Raw genomic sequence first — 19259 nt, 5'->3', positions numbered from 1 at the left:
CAAAACTTTCAGATATTAGCGTCAAGCACCCGACACGCACATATATAAGCCTGCTGGAAAGCGTGCTGGAGCGTGACCAGAGGCCAAAACGAAGAGGCATTAAGAATCTTAAGACAGGGTTGCTCGATGAAATTATTGTATAGTAATTGTAATAGATTGGGTATAGTGCAGACATAGTACTAGAGCAGTAAGTAGACGGTATAACATTGAATGAGTTCCACTTTTCGTAAATGGCTGCGTTATCTGACATTCCACAGTATATTTTTTCTTGTATTGTTAAAGATAGTTGCGGTTTAGATAATCAAGATAAGTTTTTTGTTAGTTGTTACTGGCCATATAATTTTTCCAGGATTTATTTTGTGTATGTCGAATATAATATAACTTCAAGTGGTAAAGTAAATTCATGAGTCATGCAGGGTAAACAATTCGTTTAGTTTTGAAAGTGCAAGTCAAGCGAACTACGGATGAATATAAACATTTACAAAATTTATGTTTATATATATCACTCGTGAGGAAATTTTAAACGGAATGTTTAGTATAAGTGAACTGTGCTGCATGTTTTGCTGTCCACCTTGTCCTGGACCAATTGCAGCTAAATTGGCATTCCAACCACCGGAACCCACATATAAGTTGACACCTGCTGACGATTCAAATGTAAAGTACAACTTGCATTTATTTGATCGCGCAGAATGGCAATATTCAGAACGTGATAAATCCAAAGTTGAATCTTTCTTCACAAGGACATCACGCGGAAATCTTATTACATGCATATATGTGCGATGTAGTAGAAACGCAAAGTACACCTTGCTTTTTTCACATGGGAATGCAGTTGACTTGGGACAAATGAGTAGCTTCTATATATCTCTTGGGTCACAACTAAATTGTAACATATTTGGCTATGATTATTCTGGATATGGAATGAGTGGCGGGAAACCTTCTGAAAAAAATCTTTATGCTGACATCGAAGCGGCATGGCAAGCTCTAAGGAACAGGTAAACTATATACTAAAATAAAACTTGATTGTTTTACCCTACTTAACGCAATTACCGGGGAAAATTGACAATATAACAAAACATTATTAGATTTTAAGTAATTAGTTCAAGTTGCAAACCTTTACTTTGCTAACTTTAACCCTGTACACAGCTACAAATACATTATGAATTACCTATGTACATATATTTCACATAATTTTGAACATATTTATTGCAGTTAAGTGTTTGCTTTTGTTCTATGTGCTTATTTCATGCAATTAAAAATGCACATTAATACCATTTCTAAATTAATAAGGAAGGATTGCTACGGTATGTGTAAAACAAGCTGCGCCTATTAGCGAAATCCTTTTTAATTTGAAAGCCCCATACTCATCATTATGTATGGCTTCGCACAATGACACGGTCCGAGGATTATGTTAAAGTTGAGGCAATTGGCCGATTGGCATATACCAACTACTATATAAAATCCCAATAGAAAAAGTCAAATTACACGATCTTGGGTGGGATAACCATTTAAACAAACAGTTCATAATAGAGTTATACTAAAGTTCAGTTGTTGTTGTAGCAGCATAAACATTCCCCGTACGTGGACGGAGGATGCTGCTGTAGTGACAGTCCTTGGCCAATTAAATCCGGGCCGTTACGGTCACGTAGAACCGACTGTCATGGGAAAGACTAAAGATCAGTCGTGTAACTTGCTATGGTGATTTGTATTTTGTTGTTGTAGCAGCAAAAATATTCCCCATACATGTACGGGGAGTGCTGCTAAAGTTAGTCTTTGGACAGTCCTTGGTCGGATATATAGTAAATTCGGGCCGTTCCGGTAACGTAGAATCGAAACGGTGCGTGTTATTTACTTATACCTTTACACACGAACAGTAGAGTAGCAGTATAATGGAAAACAATTCTTTCTTGTTGTATTGTAACAGCAGAAACATTTCCCATACATCTACGGAGAATGCTGCTAAAATGACCCTTTAGCGCATACAAATTCGGGTGTTGTTGTTGTTGTTTTTAACAGTAATGGTAGCCCTGTCCGTGTAGGGCATATCGCCGGTCATCTTCGTATAGCTCATCTAGGGGTAGGCCCAGGAAACATGCTGTTTCGACAGGTTGGGTCCAGAGGGAGAGGGGTGTTAGATGAGTCGGTTTTTGGGGGCATGTGAAGAGGTGGTTAGTGTCGTGCGGGGTACCTTCGCATGTCTCACGGGGAAGCTGGAGCTCTTCGTCTGCAATAGGTGGTGGTTGGACTCCGATTACGGCATTCACAGGACGGGAGTTCATGAAGGTGGTCACGGTCTCCCGGTGGATGTCGGATGACGGTCTGCCGGTCCAGTAGGTTGCGGTCAGTTTTTTCCTGGATTTCGTCAGCGTAGTCTAAAAGGTGTCTCCTGACGTGCCTGGGAGGCGGCTCAGGCTCAAGCAGGTGTCTGCAGGGGTGAAACCTGCGATAACATCCAAGCAGGAACTGCTTGCTGAGCAGTTTGTTGTGCTCCACTACTGGGAGCATTTTGCCTCGTTATGCAGGTGTTGAATGGGAGACATCAGGAGGCAAAGGGTCGCTGTCCGAATGGCGGTATTTTGACATGTCTGTAGCTTTATCCACTGCGTGTCACTAGTTCCAGGGGCCAGACAGGCGCAGCATAGTTCAGAACCGCCTTAAATGTCGAAAGCAACAGTTCTTTGTCTTTGCCCCAAGTGCTGCCGGCAAGCGATTTGAAGACCTTGTTGCGATTTTGGACTTTAGTGGCAATTGCGGTTGTGTGCGCAGAGAAGGAGAGCAAGCTGTCAAAGGTTACACCCAAAATTTTGGGGTTGCTTACCGTCGGAATTGGTGTGTCGTCGACTTTTACCTTAAGGGACAGCTTGACCTCCTTTGTCCCGGTGGTAAAGAGGGTCGCCGCGGACTGGGTGGGGGAAAGTTGGAGATTCCTCGCAGTGAAAAAGCGAGAAAGGTCGGTGAGGTAGTTGTTCACTTTGGAACACAGGCCATCAATGTCTTTGTACGACGCCATTATCGTGCAGTCGTCAGCGTATGCGATCAGGGAAACTCCCGCTGGTGGTTGGGGGAGCTTCGAGATGTAGAAGTTGAACAGCAAGGGAGAAAGGACACCACCCTGCGGTGCACCTGGCTTAATCTTCCTCTGCTTTGATGTTTGATCTCGAAAAATCACTGACGAGTGCCGACCGTTAAGGTAGTTTGCGGAGCACAGTCTTCTCGCAGGGGCGGTTTTGGTTAAGCCCGCGGTTTATCTGGTGGTTTATGGCAGTGAGTGCAGTGGTGGTGCTATGCACTCGTCGGAATCCATGCTGATGTGGGGCTGGGGCCAGGTGTTTCGTGAAGAGTGGGAGTAGGAGGGCTTCAAGTGTCTTCACTACTGGGGAAAGGAGAGTTATCGGCCGATAAGATTCCCCTTGGTTGGCGGGTTTCCCAGGTTTCAGTAGTGGGACCACTCTCCCTGCTTTCCACTTGTCAGGGATGATGAGAGTGGCCAGGGACAGATTGAAGACCCTTGTGAGGAATCCTACTCCCAGAGGTCCCAGATGCTTCGGCATCAGCGCGTTTAATCCGTCAGGGCCAATGGCTTTTGATGATTTCGATTTGTTGATGGCCCCTTGAACCTCATCACCGGAGAAAGTAAGTGGCGCACTGCCGTTCGTCAGTTTGTGCAGCCTTGTGGTAGCACGACGTTTGGTTCTGTCGACCGGAGGATGCAGTATAAAAAGCCGGCTAAAATAGCTCGCGCATCTCTTCGGGTCCGACGACGTGCAACCGTTGAAGGTGATAGCCACCTTGTCGTTGTGCTTCGTCGGGTTCGACAGGGACCTAACGGGGGACCAGAGCTTACTCACCCCAGAGGTGAGGTTACAGGTCTTCAGGTGCTCAACCCATTTGGTCCGCTTATGTTGATTTACCAGTTGCCGGATCTCCAAATTGAGATCCCTTATGCGGGGATCCGCGGGATCGGCCTGGCGTAGGTGGTCACGCTCGTTTGTTAAGCTGGCTGCTTCGGCTGGGAAATGGGGACGAATGTCCTTAAAACTTCCAGCTGGAATGAAGCGAGCCGCAGCAGCTGTGAGCACTTTGCGGAATGCGCGTTCGCCTACGCGCACATCAGTGGGGATGGGAAGAGCGGCGAAGGTGTCCTCGGTGAATTCCGTGAAGCCGGCCCAAACAAAGTCGGCAGGTCTCTCAATCGAGACGAAAATGGGCAAGTGGTCTGATGCAAGCGATAGCATAGGTCGCCACGTTATGCTATTTATCAGACCCGCGCTAGCTATTGTTAGGTCAGGCGAGTTGCTGCAATTGCCCACTACCCTGGTGGGGGCGTCGTCGTTTACAGTGCTGAATGTCGAACCGTCTATCTGCTCTGCCAGTTGCTGTCCCCTACGATCATTTGGCAGACTTGAATGCCAAAGATCGTGATGCGCATTGAAGTCACGTATAACCAATCGGTTTTCACCTCTGATGAGCGCACCTATGTCAGGGTGATATGCTGCAGGGCAGCAGGTGATAGGGGGTATATATACGTTAAATATTTCGAGCTCGGAATCGCCTGTCTGGACAGCTATGCCTTGACATTCTAAGGTGCTGTCCCTGCGGTCGATTCCTTCATCGATGAGACGATACTGCACTGTGTGGTGGACTATAAACGCTAGGCCACCACCATTGTCTCGCTCGCGCTCGTGTCTGTGCACGTTATAGCCATCCCTGGTGATCAGAGATGACCTCGCGTGCAGCTTGGTTTCTTGGACCGCAGCTATTTTAATACTGTGCCGGCTCATAAAGTCAACTATCTCGTCGACCTTACTCGTGAGTCCGTTGCAGTTAAATTGTAGAAGCTTGAAGCTTCTCGGTAAAGTCTGTGTAACTCGGGGGGTGAGGGACGCGTGGGGTTGTCTACGTTGGACCTGCTGTGCAATCCACTGTGGTTGTGCGGAAGCGGGTGCAGAGCTCTGCAGCAGGGCGCAACGTAGGCCGTTGTCCACTCACGGGTGGTGCGCAGGTCGGAACATCTCCGAAAATAGCACCAGCCATTGCAAGAATTGCATTGGACTGATACCGGATTCCGAGGCATTACGGTCTGACACACGGAACAGACTGTGCAGGGGACCAGGAGCTGCTGGTTTGTCCCCGCACTGGGGTTGGAGCAGGAAGGAAGGGGAGGGGTTGAGTTGGGGGAGTTGTGTTGGTCCGATAGGCTCCTCACCGTGGAGGTGTGGGTTGGTAGTGCCGGCCTATCAGGGGGAGTAGTAGCCGTGGAGGCATCAGACGCCTGCTGGCGGGAGCAACACGTGGCCACATACCGTGTGGACCACTCCCTGTGTGACTTAAGGCCTGAACAGGTCTTAAGGTGGTTCCACCCGTTGCACTTGTTACACCTAACCGAGGTGGAGTTCGGGTGAAGCCGTTTGTGGCAGACGCAGCAATGGAATACTTCTGGCCCAGGGTTGGATTCGATTCCAGCCCTGAGGAGAAGCATTTGGAGTAGGATTGCTGCGAGGATTTGCTCCTGTGTCGTAAGGGGTGGGGTGATATACGGTTCACTAGACACGGCTAGTATACTGGGGCGGCAGCCCTTGGTCGGGAAAAACCCGAGTCATTCCGGTAACGTAGAACCGGCTGCCATGGGAATGGAAATTCGGGTATTTTCGGTTACGTAGAACTAACTGCCACGGGAGGGATGGTTCCATATGTTGAAGTCCACGCAAGTGGGGAAAGTTACTGATCGCCATTCACTTGGGAGTGGCCAGGACGATTCTTCTGCATGTGGTTCAAGCAGCTCACAACTCCCGGGATTAGCCCAACTATCCTCTGAGTAGATTCCGAACACCCGTTCGGGAGTGAGCTAAAGTGATAAGGCCAAACATTCCAGGATAGCTGGTTGTGCGCTGGGTTTGGGACCCGCCACTTCTAAATATCGCCTCTAAGGTTCTAGCGAGCGTATTGTGTGAAAGGCTGAAGCCCACCGTGGGGGCTTTAGACCTGGAAAGTCTACCATCGACCAAATATTCACAATACGTCAAATCTTGGAAAAGACTCATGAAAGGAGAATCGACACACACCATCTTTTCGTCGACTTCAAAGCTGCATTCGACAGTACGAAAAGGAGTTTCCTGTATGCCGCGATGTCTGAATTTGGTATCCCCGCAAAACTAATACGGCTATGCAAGAATTGGGAAGGACCTCTCCGAGCCGTTTGATACCAAATGAGGTTTCAGACAGGGTGACTCGCTGTCGTGTGACTTCTTTAACCTGATGTTGGAGAGGATCGTACAAGCCGCAGAACTTAATCGCTCAGGCACAATTTTTTATAAGAGCGTACAATTGTTGGCGTATGCCGATGATATCGACATCATCGGCCTTAAGAACCTCGCTGTTAGTTCTGCCTTCTCCAAACTGGATAAAGAGGCGAAGCGACTGGGTCTGGTGGTGAACGAGGACAAAACGAAGTACCTCCTGTCGTCAAACAAACAGTCGGCCCACTCACGTATCGGCACCCACGTCACTGTTGACAGTTATATTAGTTAGATTTATTTCTTGAATGCATAAAAATCTTAACAAATAGTTTACTTCATAGAATTATATGCGTTAAAAACCAAACCATATGCGATATTCAAAGCGACAAAACATATTGGAATAACAAAAATTAACTAATATTTTATAGCATACCATTATTTTTTATAACTTCACTACATCTTTTTGGCATGGACGCTATTAGATTGTTGATAACGTCGAGTGGAATATCCAACCAGACTTGTTTGGCAGCTTCAAATAGCTTCTTTTTGTCCATATTTACTCCTTGCCTGTCTATCCTCCTATTGAGTATCTCCCAAAGGTTCTCAATTGGATTGAGGTCCGTAGATTGTGCGGGAGCACATTGATTTTTTTCGATGCGATCCAATTTGCTACCAACTTCGAGGTGTGCTTTGGGTCGTTATCTTATTGGAACGACCACGAAAGTGTCATATTCCACTCAACATGGGGAAGCATCACACTCTCTAGTATATTTTGGTATACAAACCTATCCATAATTCCATCTATTAAATGGAGAGATCCAACAGCAAACCCAGAAAAACCACCCCACACCATAATAGCACCTCCGCCATGCTTAACCGTACCTTTGCAGTATCGAGGATCTAAACGATTATATTTTGGCCGGCGAACTCTTCTCATTCCGTTTGAGTATTTCAAGTTGAATTTTGATTTATCAGAAAAAAGTATAGTTCTCCATCGTTTCAATGACCAGTTAATGTGCTTCCAAGCTAATTTCAACCGCTTTAGCCGATTTTTTGTGGAAATAAATGGCTTTTGTGCTGCTCTATAACTGTTCAGTCTACCTGCACATGCTCTGCGTTGTACAGTTCGGCTGCTAACCTTTAAGTTCAGCTCTTTAACTATACTTGCTGCCGACTACTCTGGATCTTTCTTCAATTCTATCAATATTTTCGAGTCTTCGTGCTGTGTACCTTTGGGTCGTCCTCCACGGTGAAGAATTTCAACACTTCCAGTTTCTCGGAATTTTTTTAATCCTTTTGCGATAAACCGTGCTTGTAGTCGTTTATAATTAGTTTTTTCAATTGAACTAAATTTTTTTTCGCGCCATTAGCACATTTTTTTAATAAAAGTACAAAATTATAGAATTTTCAATAGGAAACTACTATTGACTCTTATTCCAACGCTCACATTGACCACAATAAAAAAAATATATATCTAGTACCTACACATGGCTTGTACAGTAGCAAAAAAATATCGGAAGTTTGGATATTGCATATATTTGCCTTTTTTCGCATATAATGTAATACAGTCTTATCTTAGAAAATATTTTTTATGTTTTCATAAAACAACTGGTTGCTTTTCATTTCTGTGATATTTTTTTTACTATAAAATAATATTTGGTTCATTTCAGTTCATTTATTTTTTTTCGACACTGTATGTATATAAATTGGTTTACATGTAGGGGAAAACTGTTTTTGCTAATGTAAAAATTAAAAGTGGATTTGTTCGCTGTATACGTACATTAAATTAGTTTATTTCATTTAAAATGTTCATCTTTCTTCAAAGTACCTCTTGGCAAAGTGATCCAAATGTAACCCCCAATTGAAACAATCACACACCACAGGACTTGCGTTCTATTCAAACGTATAGGGACTAATGAAATCCATAACCGATACTGGTATAGTGGAGCTTTCTTGCTTCTTCAGCCCACTGCTGGTTGACTTCAATATTTCAGTGATGGAAAACAAGCACATCGCCTTCCGCAGCATATGCATTTACCATACCAAGATCTGAAGCATAAATTGAAACACATAAGACAAAAATATTGCATACTCGTAAACAACTTTTTATAATACTTACGCATAAACCTTGTTTATTTTGTTGAACATCGTTTTTTTTTTCTTTCGAATTGAAGAAGGAGCAGTCATTACGCTGTATGGTGAGCGCTATCGAGCTTTAAAAAAATCATTCCCACAAATATTTCTGTTTTGTAATATCATTTCAAGTTCTCAAGATCCTAAAAAACTCACTTTATTAGGAATTTGATTTAACTGTGGCAAAGAAACAGTATTAGTGTGTGGCAAAGAAAGGCCATCAAAACATTGTCAAATATTTACGGAAACAATTTACATGGTGTAAGTTTTGATTTTAACTCCTTATTAATAAAAACAAATGTTATGAAAACCAACTCAAAAAACTAAGAAAATGAAAAACTTATTGTATATTTAAACAAAAAGACGCTGCAAGTGGAAAGGCAAGCAAATGTGAAGGCCTAGTTAATGAAAAACAGGTTATTCACACTAAATAATTTAGAACTATGTATACTCTCTTACAATATATTGGGTAGTCGAAAAAGTCTTTTCGTATTTTGTCAATAGATGTCGTTGGAGTCATCTATCTCCAGTGCTACCAATCACATTGTGTCATATCAAATGGTGTTAGAAAGGTGACATTTTAAGCTTCATTTAACCAAAAAAAATTAAATTCGGAGAAGTTGAAAAAAAATTATAGTTGTTCAAAAATGAGTGAAAATAATGAAGAAATTCGCTATATTTTGAAATTTTTGTATAAAAAAGGGAAGAATGCCACGCAAGCCACCAATGAAATTTGTGAAGTTTACGGAGACGATGCTGTATCAGTTCGTGTAGCACAACAATGGTTCGCTCGCTTCCGTTCTGGAAATTTCAATGTGAAAGATGCACCTCGCTCAATCGACCTATCGTTGAAAAAGTCGATGAAATTATGGAAAAGATTGACCAGGACCCTCACATAAGCTGCCATGACATCGCCAAGGCACTAAACATTCATCATCAAACGGTTTTGAATCATTTAAAAAAGGCTTGTTACAAAAAGAAGCTCGATGTTTGGGTACCACATAAATTGTCTGTGAAAAATTTAATGGACCGAATTAACATCTGCGATTCTTTGCTGAAACGAAGTGAAATCTAACCATTTCTGAAGCGAGTGGTAACAAGAGACGAAAAGTGGATCAATACGACAAGAATGTGCGAAAAAGATCATGGTGCAAGGGTGGTGAAGCTCAACAAATGGTCCCAAAGCCAGGATTGACGCCTCGAAAGGTTATGCTGTGTGTTTGGTGGGATTGGAAAGGAATCATCCACTATGAGCTGCTCCAGCCTGCTCGAACGATTGATTCTACACTTTACTGTCAACAACTGATGAGATTGAAGCAAGCAATCGAAAAAAACCGGCCAGAACTGATGAACAGAAAGGGCGTCGTCTTCCATCAGGACAACGTTAGGCCACACACATCTTTGATGACTCGGCAAAAACTGGGAGAGCTTGGCTGGGAAGTTTTGATGCATCCACCATATAGCCCTGACCTTGCACCATCGGACTACCATTTGTTTTGGTCAATGCAGAACTCCCTTAATGGAGTAAAGTTGGCTTCAAGAGAAGCCTGTGAAAATTACTTGTCGCAGTTTTTCGCCGAGAAACCACAGAAGTTTTACACTGATGGAATAATGGGCCTTATGCATAATAAGTGAGCATTTGCTCGAGTAGAGTCTGGTGAGATCTATCTCAAGTAGGTGAGTTCGAGCAAACCGACCGAGCTCGTGCTCAATTTGGTATGCATAAAAATGAGATAGAGCAAATACCTTGAACTCGAGTTAGCTGAGATCAAACCGCTTGTTTGATTCGTTGCAAAAATGAGTTCAGATAGTGAAAGTGTAAAAAATAAAAAAAAATAAATAATAAGAAAACTTTGTGGCGAATATAAAGAAAAAACTGGTGTGGAAATAAGCGAAAAAAATGTAATGAAGAAAATTGCTAATATGAAGTGCCGAGTAAGGTCAAAAAGTGGCAAAAATAAAACGGGAAACAAAAAAATGTATTTAAAAAAATGGGAACATGAATTGTTTGAAATACTTTCTGGTAAATCGAATCCAGCTATCGGAAAAGTTACCAGTAAGTGTGCCGTTATAATGCGTGGCTTTTTTTTTGGTGAAAATAAATTGTTTTTGTTTTTTTATTTTACTTTTTCCACTGGAGGCGATTTTTCGGTAGGCGTTAATGCTAATGAGAGTTCCAGCAGCAACTTAGAGAGTGCAGTGGGCATTAATAATGACAGCTCCACCAGCAGCGCGGCAGTACAGAACACACCCGTAGATATCCCATCTGTGCCACAACAACAAACATCAAAAAGAAAGCTAAATTATAACGAACATGATATTCGGCCGGTAACTCTTCGTTAGGCTAAGGAGCATAGAGCTACAAAAGTCCCTTAGTTGAGCCGTTTTTGTTGTATTATTTCTTGATTAGCAAAAACAAAGTATAAGTACAAAAACTATTTGTTACATAAAGCTTTTAAATAAAACCCTAGGTATAGGAGTAAGAATAAGTTAGAATTGAGAGTACTCTTAAAATAAAAACCAACTTTATTATTATGGAACTGCATTAAGACGCAGGATTAACACCGCTAATATGATTGCTTAAATCTGATAACTTAATTTAATTACAGGCCAAACGAATCTTCGATGAGTATGAGACAGAGGAAACGAAAAGTTTAAAATATTCGGCCATCTTTATACTTGTAAACACGCGAGTCAACTAAAAGGCAGTCTCACCTTTTTGTGAGATGGATCTCAAAAAAGTGAGCAAATTCTTGCTGTTATGCATACCAAAGTGAGCTCCAACTCACGAACATTTCAGGACTTGAGTTCAAACTCGACATGTGAGATCTATCTCACGCACCGAGTAAAAGCAAGCGAGTTCAACAATTTTTATGCATACCAAACCTACCTTTTACTCCAAAACTCGAGTCTGAGCAAATGCTCGCTTATTATGCATAAGGCCCAATGTCTCTAGAAGAAAAATGGCAATAGGTGGTCGACCAAAATGGTACATATTTGGTTTAATAAAGTTCATTATAAATATAAAAAAATGAGTTGAAGTTTGATTACAAATACGAAAAGACGAATGGACTGAAAAACAAATGTTTGCACTCAGAATTTTTTCAATACTTAAATTTTTGGATATTTTTGTCTTGATAGAAACACTTATACATACATATGTGAGGATAACGTTGAGGAGTCAAAAAGGTATTTTGGTGGTTTTGTAACTTTTTGGAAAGCTTCTGATCGAGTTAGTCACTATTGGAGGGGCATTGGTGGTACTAATGGTGGCATTAGTAATATGCGGTGTATTATCAATTGAGGGTTGGAAACCTATGTGGTTTAGATACAATTTAAACATAACAATTTACATTAATCCCTGTGTATTATTATCAACGTCATTTTTCCTAGAAACCAAGTTCACTAATCCTATTGTATTAGGGGATATGAATGCCATAATTGCTGAGTGTCAACAGTAAGTTGATGGTCCAGTAGTGGACAGAACATGTGTTGAAAAAAGAAACTCGGAAGACCAGATAGGAAGCGCAAGAGGGAAGGTTTCGCTAACTATGTGTGAGGGTTTCTGATTGATTGTTCTACACGGAAGGACGACAGAAGAGTTAAAAGGAAATTGTATGTTTGTCAATCGAAGGGATGAGTGAGTAATATATTAGTAATTGGTTATAAAGATACGTTTTTGAGTGTAATAGAGAGTTTTGAGGTCAAATCATACGCCAATCAAAATTATGCTTGGTAGAACAATTAATAATTTGGAAAGATGGGAATGGCTGACAAAATTAAACTGGAGTGGCTGATTCCACGAATCACCGGTTTTATATGACGTTTAATAAAGCTAATTGGGTCTGCTTCGCGGAATTCACTGCGTACACCTTCCCCGTCTTCCCATTCTGACTGATGTGCGGATAAGCGAACGATCATTCCGATCGGTGGTCATTGCAATAACGGCTGGTTTCATATAGCTGGAAGTTCCGGGACTTATGTCCCAATTTCCCAGCGGAAATAGTTGTTCTAGCGAATGAGTGATTATGTTATGTTGTTATTATTTATTGTTGATATCGCTCCTCCCACGAAACACCGTTTTTTAGAAGAGGAATGCGGTGATCACGGTAGCGCATGATATATAATTGGCGCGTGCTCCCTTTTTGGGTGTTTGGTCGAGCTCCTCCTCCTATTTGTGGTATGCGTCTTGATGTTGTTCCAAAATTTGAGGGACCTACAGTTTCAAGCCGACTCCGAACGGCAGATATTTTTATGAGAAGCTTTTCCATGGCAGAAATACACTCGCAGGTTTGCCATTGCCTGCCGAGGGGCGACCGCTATTAGAAAAAAACTTTTTCTTCATTTTGGTATTTCACCGAGATTCGAACCAACTTTCTCTCTGAATTCCGAATGGTAGTCACGTACCAACCCATTCGGCTACGGCGGCCGACTTTAATATTATTTATAAAAATTTAGGTTAATCAGTAACCTCTTAATTCTTTGTAATTACCAGCGCATGTGTTGTCGCTTGTCAAAAAATGTAAAAATTTAAAATAATTAAATGCTTGACTATTTAGAGTCACCCAAACTTTAGGGTGATAGCATATCAAATATGCTTGTAAATACCTTATTAATAGGTAATGACTTTTTCTTATATACATAATATAGATTTAATATCAGCCCTGAAACTATTATTTTATATGGACAAAGTATTGGAACAGTCCCGACAGTTGATTTGGCTACGAAGCATGAAGTTGGTGCAGTTATTCTTCATTCTCCATTAATGTCTGGGCTGAGAGTCGTTTTTCGCAACACAAAGAGAACATGGTTTTTTGATGCATTCCCAAGGTATGTTCAAACATTTTTTTTTATACATTACATACATATAACATTTTATGGTACCAAACATTTTTTTTATCAGTATTGACAAGGTTTCCAAAGTAAAATCTCCAGTTCTGGTTATACATGGAACTGATGATGAAGTCATAGATTTTTCTCATGGGATCGGTATATATGAGCGTTGTCCAAAAGCTGTGGAACCTCTATGGGTCGAGGTAAGTATATTCATATTTTGAACTAACAAGCGTTATCAACTCTAAACTTGGCAAAGGTAGTGTTGATGCGTATGATCCTATAATATAACAATAACCATGCAATATATTTTAACGGCTCCACTTTTTAAACAAATTGTCCAGTATTTTATTTTAAGAATTAAATTTCATTCTCAACTTGAATTTTGGGCATTTTTTTGTAAACAAATTATCAAAAAACAGCGCGAAAAACTGATTGTTTACAAATACCATGTGACTGCCGAAAGGCCAAGACATTTTATCGCAAAGGCGCCGAAGATAGGTGAAGAGAAAAAACCCATAAAAACCATGAACCGAAAGCTATATTATATAATTTTATAGGAGAAAAAATGCTTTCATAATATTTGACGTTGAAACCTACCGGACTTTAGCACTTTTCCAGGAACGCAGTATTACACAAAGTTAATAATAATGCTCCTGAGTGTGATTATCAACGATGGCGAAAAGCGATAAATAATAAAAATTTGCCAAAATTTGCTGCAATACTAAAGGATCACAATGGCACGGTTGTTTGCCCTCAGGCTGTTCGAATAGTGTTGAGTAGTGCAATTCAAATTGCCTGCATATGTAGAAGAAACCCCCTAATTAGCAAGGTAAATAAAATTAAGCGGCAACAGATTTTTGGAAGAAAGTATAATAATATTTTCTGATGAAAGTAAGTTTTGTGTTTACAAATCGGATGGACGTGTTTTGACCTGGAGGTAGATTTGTATGTCAGCGACTGAATATTCTCAAGAGAAAATTTCAATAAAAGTGCTCTGAAATTAGGCATTGAATATGACTACTACTTTCAGCATGAGAATGACCCCAAGCACAGCGGTAATTGTACTCTTGTGTGTCTTGTAATCAAATTTAAACTAAACGCCGTATATTGGAAGTAGAAATTTTATTCGTGGGCTAAAAAGTCCCCGGCCTAAAAAAATGCTTTTTTTTTGGTTCAAACTTGGCTTTATTTATCAACATAATTTCCATCATACGTTGGCTAGGTCATGTCGTCGGAATGGAGAAGGACTTGGCTTCACTTGGTGTGTCCAACTGGCGCCGGTTAGCACGAGAAAGAAACGACTGGCGCGCTTTGTTAAACTCGGCCAAAATCGCGTAAGCGGTTATAGCGCTAATTAAGAAGAAGAAGAAACTGAATATATGACATAACTGTTTCCTCACTTATTGTTTTTAGTACAAATTCTTTTGCTCATCAGGCCTAATTTTTAGTGATTGTATTATTTCTTTTTAATAAAAACAATTGTTTGGTAGACTTGGAATAAATTTTCAAGTACTCTTATCTCGAAAGCTGAAGTCAACTTGACAAAACGGTTGGCAGCACTGTATTTAGAAGGCTCCAATTAAATAGATTTGCTATAAAAAATTGGAAAACGAGCACATTGACACTGCTTTATTATAAGTTCGTAAAAACGATTTTAACTTCGATCATAAAAAGGAAAAACCTACACCAAAACCAATGCTAAAAATGTCATAAACAACAGTGGCGATATAAAAAGTCATAAATTGGACGAGAAAACTCTTAAAAGCTTTTGAAAAAATTTAGTTGAGACAGAATCAGGTAAACTGATACCATATTATAATGGCAGCAAGCAGCGATTTGGTTACTTTCTATCTCTCTTCTTATTTTATAATTGGCGTATAAGTATGTACTTTGTTAGATGTATGGCTGAGCTCCTCCTTCTCCAATGCCTGTACAGGCACATACATTTTTATGCCGCCTCCTAACGGCAAATGTTTTTTTATGAACAGCTTCTTTTGTTTATATCTTTCTTAAATGACAATTCAAAAAAAAACTAAATTTTTTTCATCATAGGGAGCTGGCCATAACGACGTGGAATTGCATTCACAATACTTCGAGCGGTTAAAAAAATTTTTAACAGTGGAGTTGGTTAAATGACAATTAAAGAATCATGAGGTTGATCCTAACAATTCCGGGGCAGTAGGATCTTCTGCCGAAGCACCGCCGACATCATCTTTGGCGATTAAAAGGAACTTAGAAGAAACCAGCAACTCAAGTCCATTGGTTTTAAGCGGCCCAATAAACAATTTAAAAGACGATATTGAAGGTATTACGTTAGAGAAATAATGTCTGACTGGTAACACGTTGCACAGCCAACCAGAGCATCAATATCATATACATACATACACCATTTAAATACCTCATCAAAACTGTATATTAAAATAAATTCATGCATATTAGAAGTCACAAATTATACCGACTACTGATCTTTATTTTATTTTTTTTCTTTACAGCTTCCACCTCAAGTTCAGTATCAACTAAACCATCGGTTGAAAAATTTCTCTAGCAAGAAACAAACGGTTCTCACACATTTCTCAAAATTAAAGACAAATCTCAACGAAAACTAAACGTTTTTAAGTCATGTAATAAAATTCGACTGTCAGAGAAAGGCGAGAACCTACATAAAAAAATTTCGTCTTCCCAATCAAAAGAAATACTACTTAAAGAGAATGAAATGAGTGTGTGTGTAGTTGACAAGGCATATAAAAACGTTTCATGCGAAGCGTTTATAATATTTCTTCCTTTTTCCAAACAACTTTATTCACACTTGCAATATGACAGAAAACAGTCTCATGGTTACTTATACAATACAATTATAACTAAGTATGAAAATCCAAAACATTTAAGCAACCATTCTTATACCAAGAATTTAAAATATAACCGCCTGATTTTCTTTCATCCCAACAAGTGTAAATCATTCAAATCAAGACCTAAAACATCATCACTGCCTCGTTAAATTGTATGCAGTTTGTATTAAATAGTAGAAAGATAGACCATTGTAGAAACGTGAGTTTGTTTTCATCAAATTAAAAACAGTGTCAAATAATTTCGCATTTTAAAAAACTCACAAGGCCGATAGCAAACATCCTATTTACTTGCCTAATTATCGGAGGGCATAGTATTTTCGACAATTTGAGCTTCAAAATCGCTTACAAAATGAGAGAAAATGAAGTGTTGCACGGTATCCAAGATCGAATCGGAAACATCAGAAAGTAATACAAGACAAGGAAATAGGATATGTCTTCACTTATAAGTGAGCTATTGATGCTAGTAATAGAGTTAAATTAATATAAAAAATGAAATAGTTATATGTTATTACGATATATACGCTATATAAGTTATACAAATAGTTAGTTTTAACACTTAATGGGTAAGAGAGAATAGTAATTTAGTAAATACGCATTTATAAACACATGCAATATACATGTTGTTTTTGAAATAAACCATATTGATAATTAAAGTTTAAGTGATATTTTTTCATTACAATATCAATAAATTTCATTAAATCTTTCGGGTTTAATTTAATTCGGGATTAAGTTGAAAACTGAAACTCAGCTAAAGCTCAGAACTTCAGCAATTATTCTCAAATGTACCTTCATTCGAAAATCGAGCAAAATTAGTGTTTACCAATTCAGAGAATACTGAAAATGTTTAATCACTGTATAATTCTGGAACGTTTTTGATAAATTGGAAAATGTTTTTCGATGCCAAGAATATTGGATGAATTGCGTGGTGTTTATTAAGGTACAGCTAAATATATACAGGGTGCGCCATCTTTTATGTCGGTATGAAAACATTGAATAACTTTGAAAAAAAAAAAAACAACTGATTTGTATAAGAGAGGTATTTTTATTTGGTTTGGTTATTTACAATTTATTAAAACTATTGTTTGAATGCATTATCAATCAAGTGGCCACCTTAATTAGCAGTCACAAACTGCGACCCTTTTTTTGCGTTTGTCATCACCTTGTCAGGCATTTCGGGTTTTATAGCGTCAATTTCGGTTGTTTCGGTGTAAAGCTATTCATGGTTTAAATTGTACTGAATTGACGTATCGAAAACATGTATGTTGAAGTCGATCGGTTGGTAAATGACAAAGTTATTCAGCGTTTACATACCGACATAAAAGATGCCAGTGTACATATGCGTTCGTGAGTAAATATTATATCCATTCTGAACTCTTTCGCCAATCGGGGTATGCATTCGTTGATATTTTCATACACATTTATTTTATTTAAACGATAATAAGCATAAGCATTCATCTTGCCTCTGATATGGATGAGTTTACTTAATATACGTACAGTGAGTCAAAAAAGTATTGGCACGCTCGGAAATTCAAAGTTCTCAGTGCTATAACTTTTCTTCTAATGAAAGTATCAAAAAATTGAAAACAGTATTTTTTAAATGTGTTTATTTATTATATATATACAGTCCTGTGCAAAAAAAGGGTATATTCAGAAACGCATTATAAATGCGCAGTAATTGCAGCGCTGGCAGCACTGCCAATGTGACAAGTGTTGCAATTGATAGATTGGCAGTATTAAAATTTTTCCTGCAAATAATGCGCGACGTTTGATACAAAAATGGCGTTTTGGAACGCGATGCATTTGCAGTACTGCCATATTTGCATTTCTGAACGCATTGCCAACACTGCAAAAGTACGTTGCGCATTATAATGCGTTATTGAATATACCCAAAGCCGGACAGTCTGAAAACTCCATTTTTTGAAGTAGTATGGATTTTATCAAATATGTTTGAATGTGGTTATATTCCATTGTGTTTTTAATACAAAAGTATGAAATAAAATCAATAAATTTCATACGTGTTTTTAATATTTTCATACTTTATTTGTTTTAGCATAGTCAATAACGAATGTTTTATTATTAGTTTATCCTTATTATATAATCTTACAGCTAATTAATTCAAAACAAAATTAATTATTTCATTATAAATTTTATAATTGGAAGTTTTAATAATTGGTCGCACCGTCTTTCGCCTTAATTACCGCTTTAATACGTCTCGGCATTGATGTAACCAGGGCTTGCAACAATTCCTTCGAAATATCGTTGTGCCAAGTGTCCATTATAATGTTATCCAGGTCAGTTTTGTTCTTCGGCCCAGAGGTTCTCAATTGGGTTTAGGTCGAGACTGTTACCCGGCCATTCTAATTGGACAATTCCGTTTTTTTCCATAAATTCTTTTACCTGCAACAAATAAGGAATAAATCATTGGTTTTTTGATTCGACATTTAAACAAAACACTCGGGAGATTTAACAAAAATCATAAATGACTTTGTGAGATCGGTGGCATGGCGCAGAATCATCCTGAAATATAACGTCCGTTCTTAGAGAATACTGCTCCTCAATGACAGGTATTAAATGCCTATTTAAAATTGAAATGTAAGCATCTCCGTTCACCCGACCATCAATAAGAGTCAGTGCTTTCGTTCCGTCATAGCTGAAGCAGCCCCATACCATTCTACCAACTGACTTACAGTAGGCAGTATGCATCCAGTTTTATATCTTTCGCCAGATCTGCGCCTCACATGGTGGATACCATCCGATCCAAAGAGGTTAAACTTGGATTCATCCGAAAAAATCACATTCTTCCAATGCTCGATAGTCCAGTTTTCATGAGTTTTGGCCCATCGGTATCGTTTTTGACGCATTTTTTCGTTCAAAAACGGCTTTTTTGTGGGATGTCTTCCTACAAAACCGGCATTTATCAATCTCCTACGCACAGTAGATGAATCTATTTCGACGCCAGTTGCATCCAAGAGCTCCTTCCTGATGTCTGCCGAAGATTTGAAACGGTCCTGGATACACATCCGCTTAATCATCCGGTCTTCAGCAGGCGACGTCTTTTTTCGTCGTCCAGATCCTTTCTTTCGCTCCGTTGAAGCCGTTTCTGCAAATTTCTTTAAAAAATCGGCAACAGATGATTTGCTGAAGCCTACTTTAGCAGCAATTTGACGTACGGACAATTTTTGTTGTGATAGTGTAATAATTTGCCCCTTAA

The 19259-nt window shown here is 39.5% G+C and overlaps 1 protein-coding gene across 1 annotated transcript; it reads left to right on the top strand.

Annotated features, from left to right (window-relative positions):
* The first annotated feature begins 216 nt into the window (after window positions 1-216).
* Window positions 217-16707, top strand: LOC128871873 (alpha/beta hydrolase domain-containing protein 17B). Its single transcript, XM_054114003.1, has 5 exons — window positions 217-992; window positions 13017-13196; window positions 13270-13402; window positions 15255-15507; window positions 15695-16707. Exons 1-4 carry the CDS (start codon window positions 490-492, stop codon window positions 15336-15338), a joined length of 900 nt encoding a protein of 299 aa, XP_053969978.1. The 5' UTR covers window positions 217-489; the 3' UTR covers window positions 15339-15507; window positions 15695-16707.
* The last annotated feature ends 2552 nt before the right edge of the window (window positions 16708-19259 follow it).

This window comes from Anastrepha ludens, chromosome 2 (assembly GCF_028408465.1).
Source record: "Anastrepha ludens isolate Willacy chromosome 2, idAnaLude1.1, whole genome shotgun sequence".
NCBI lineage: Eukaryota > Metazoa > Arthropoda > Insecta > Diptera > Tephritidae > Anastrepha > Anastrepha ludens.
This window is presented reverse-complemented; position numbering and strand designations above follow the sequence as displayed.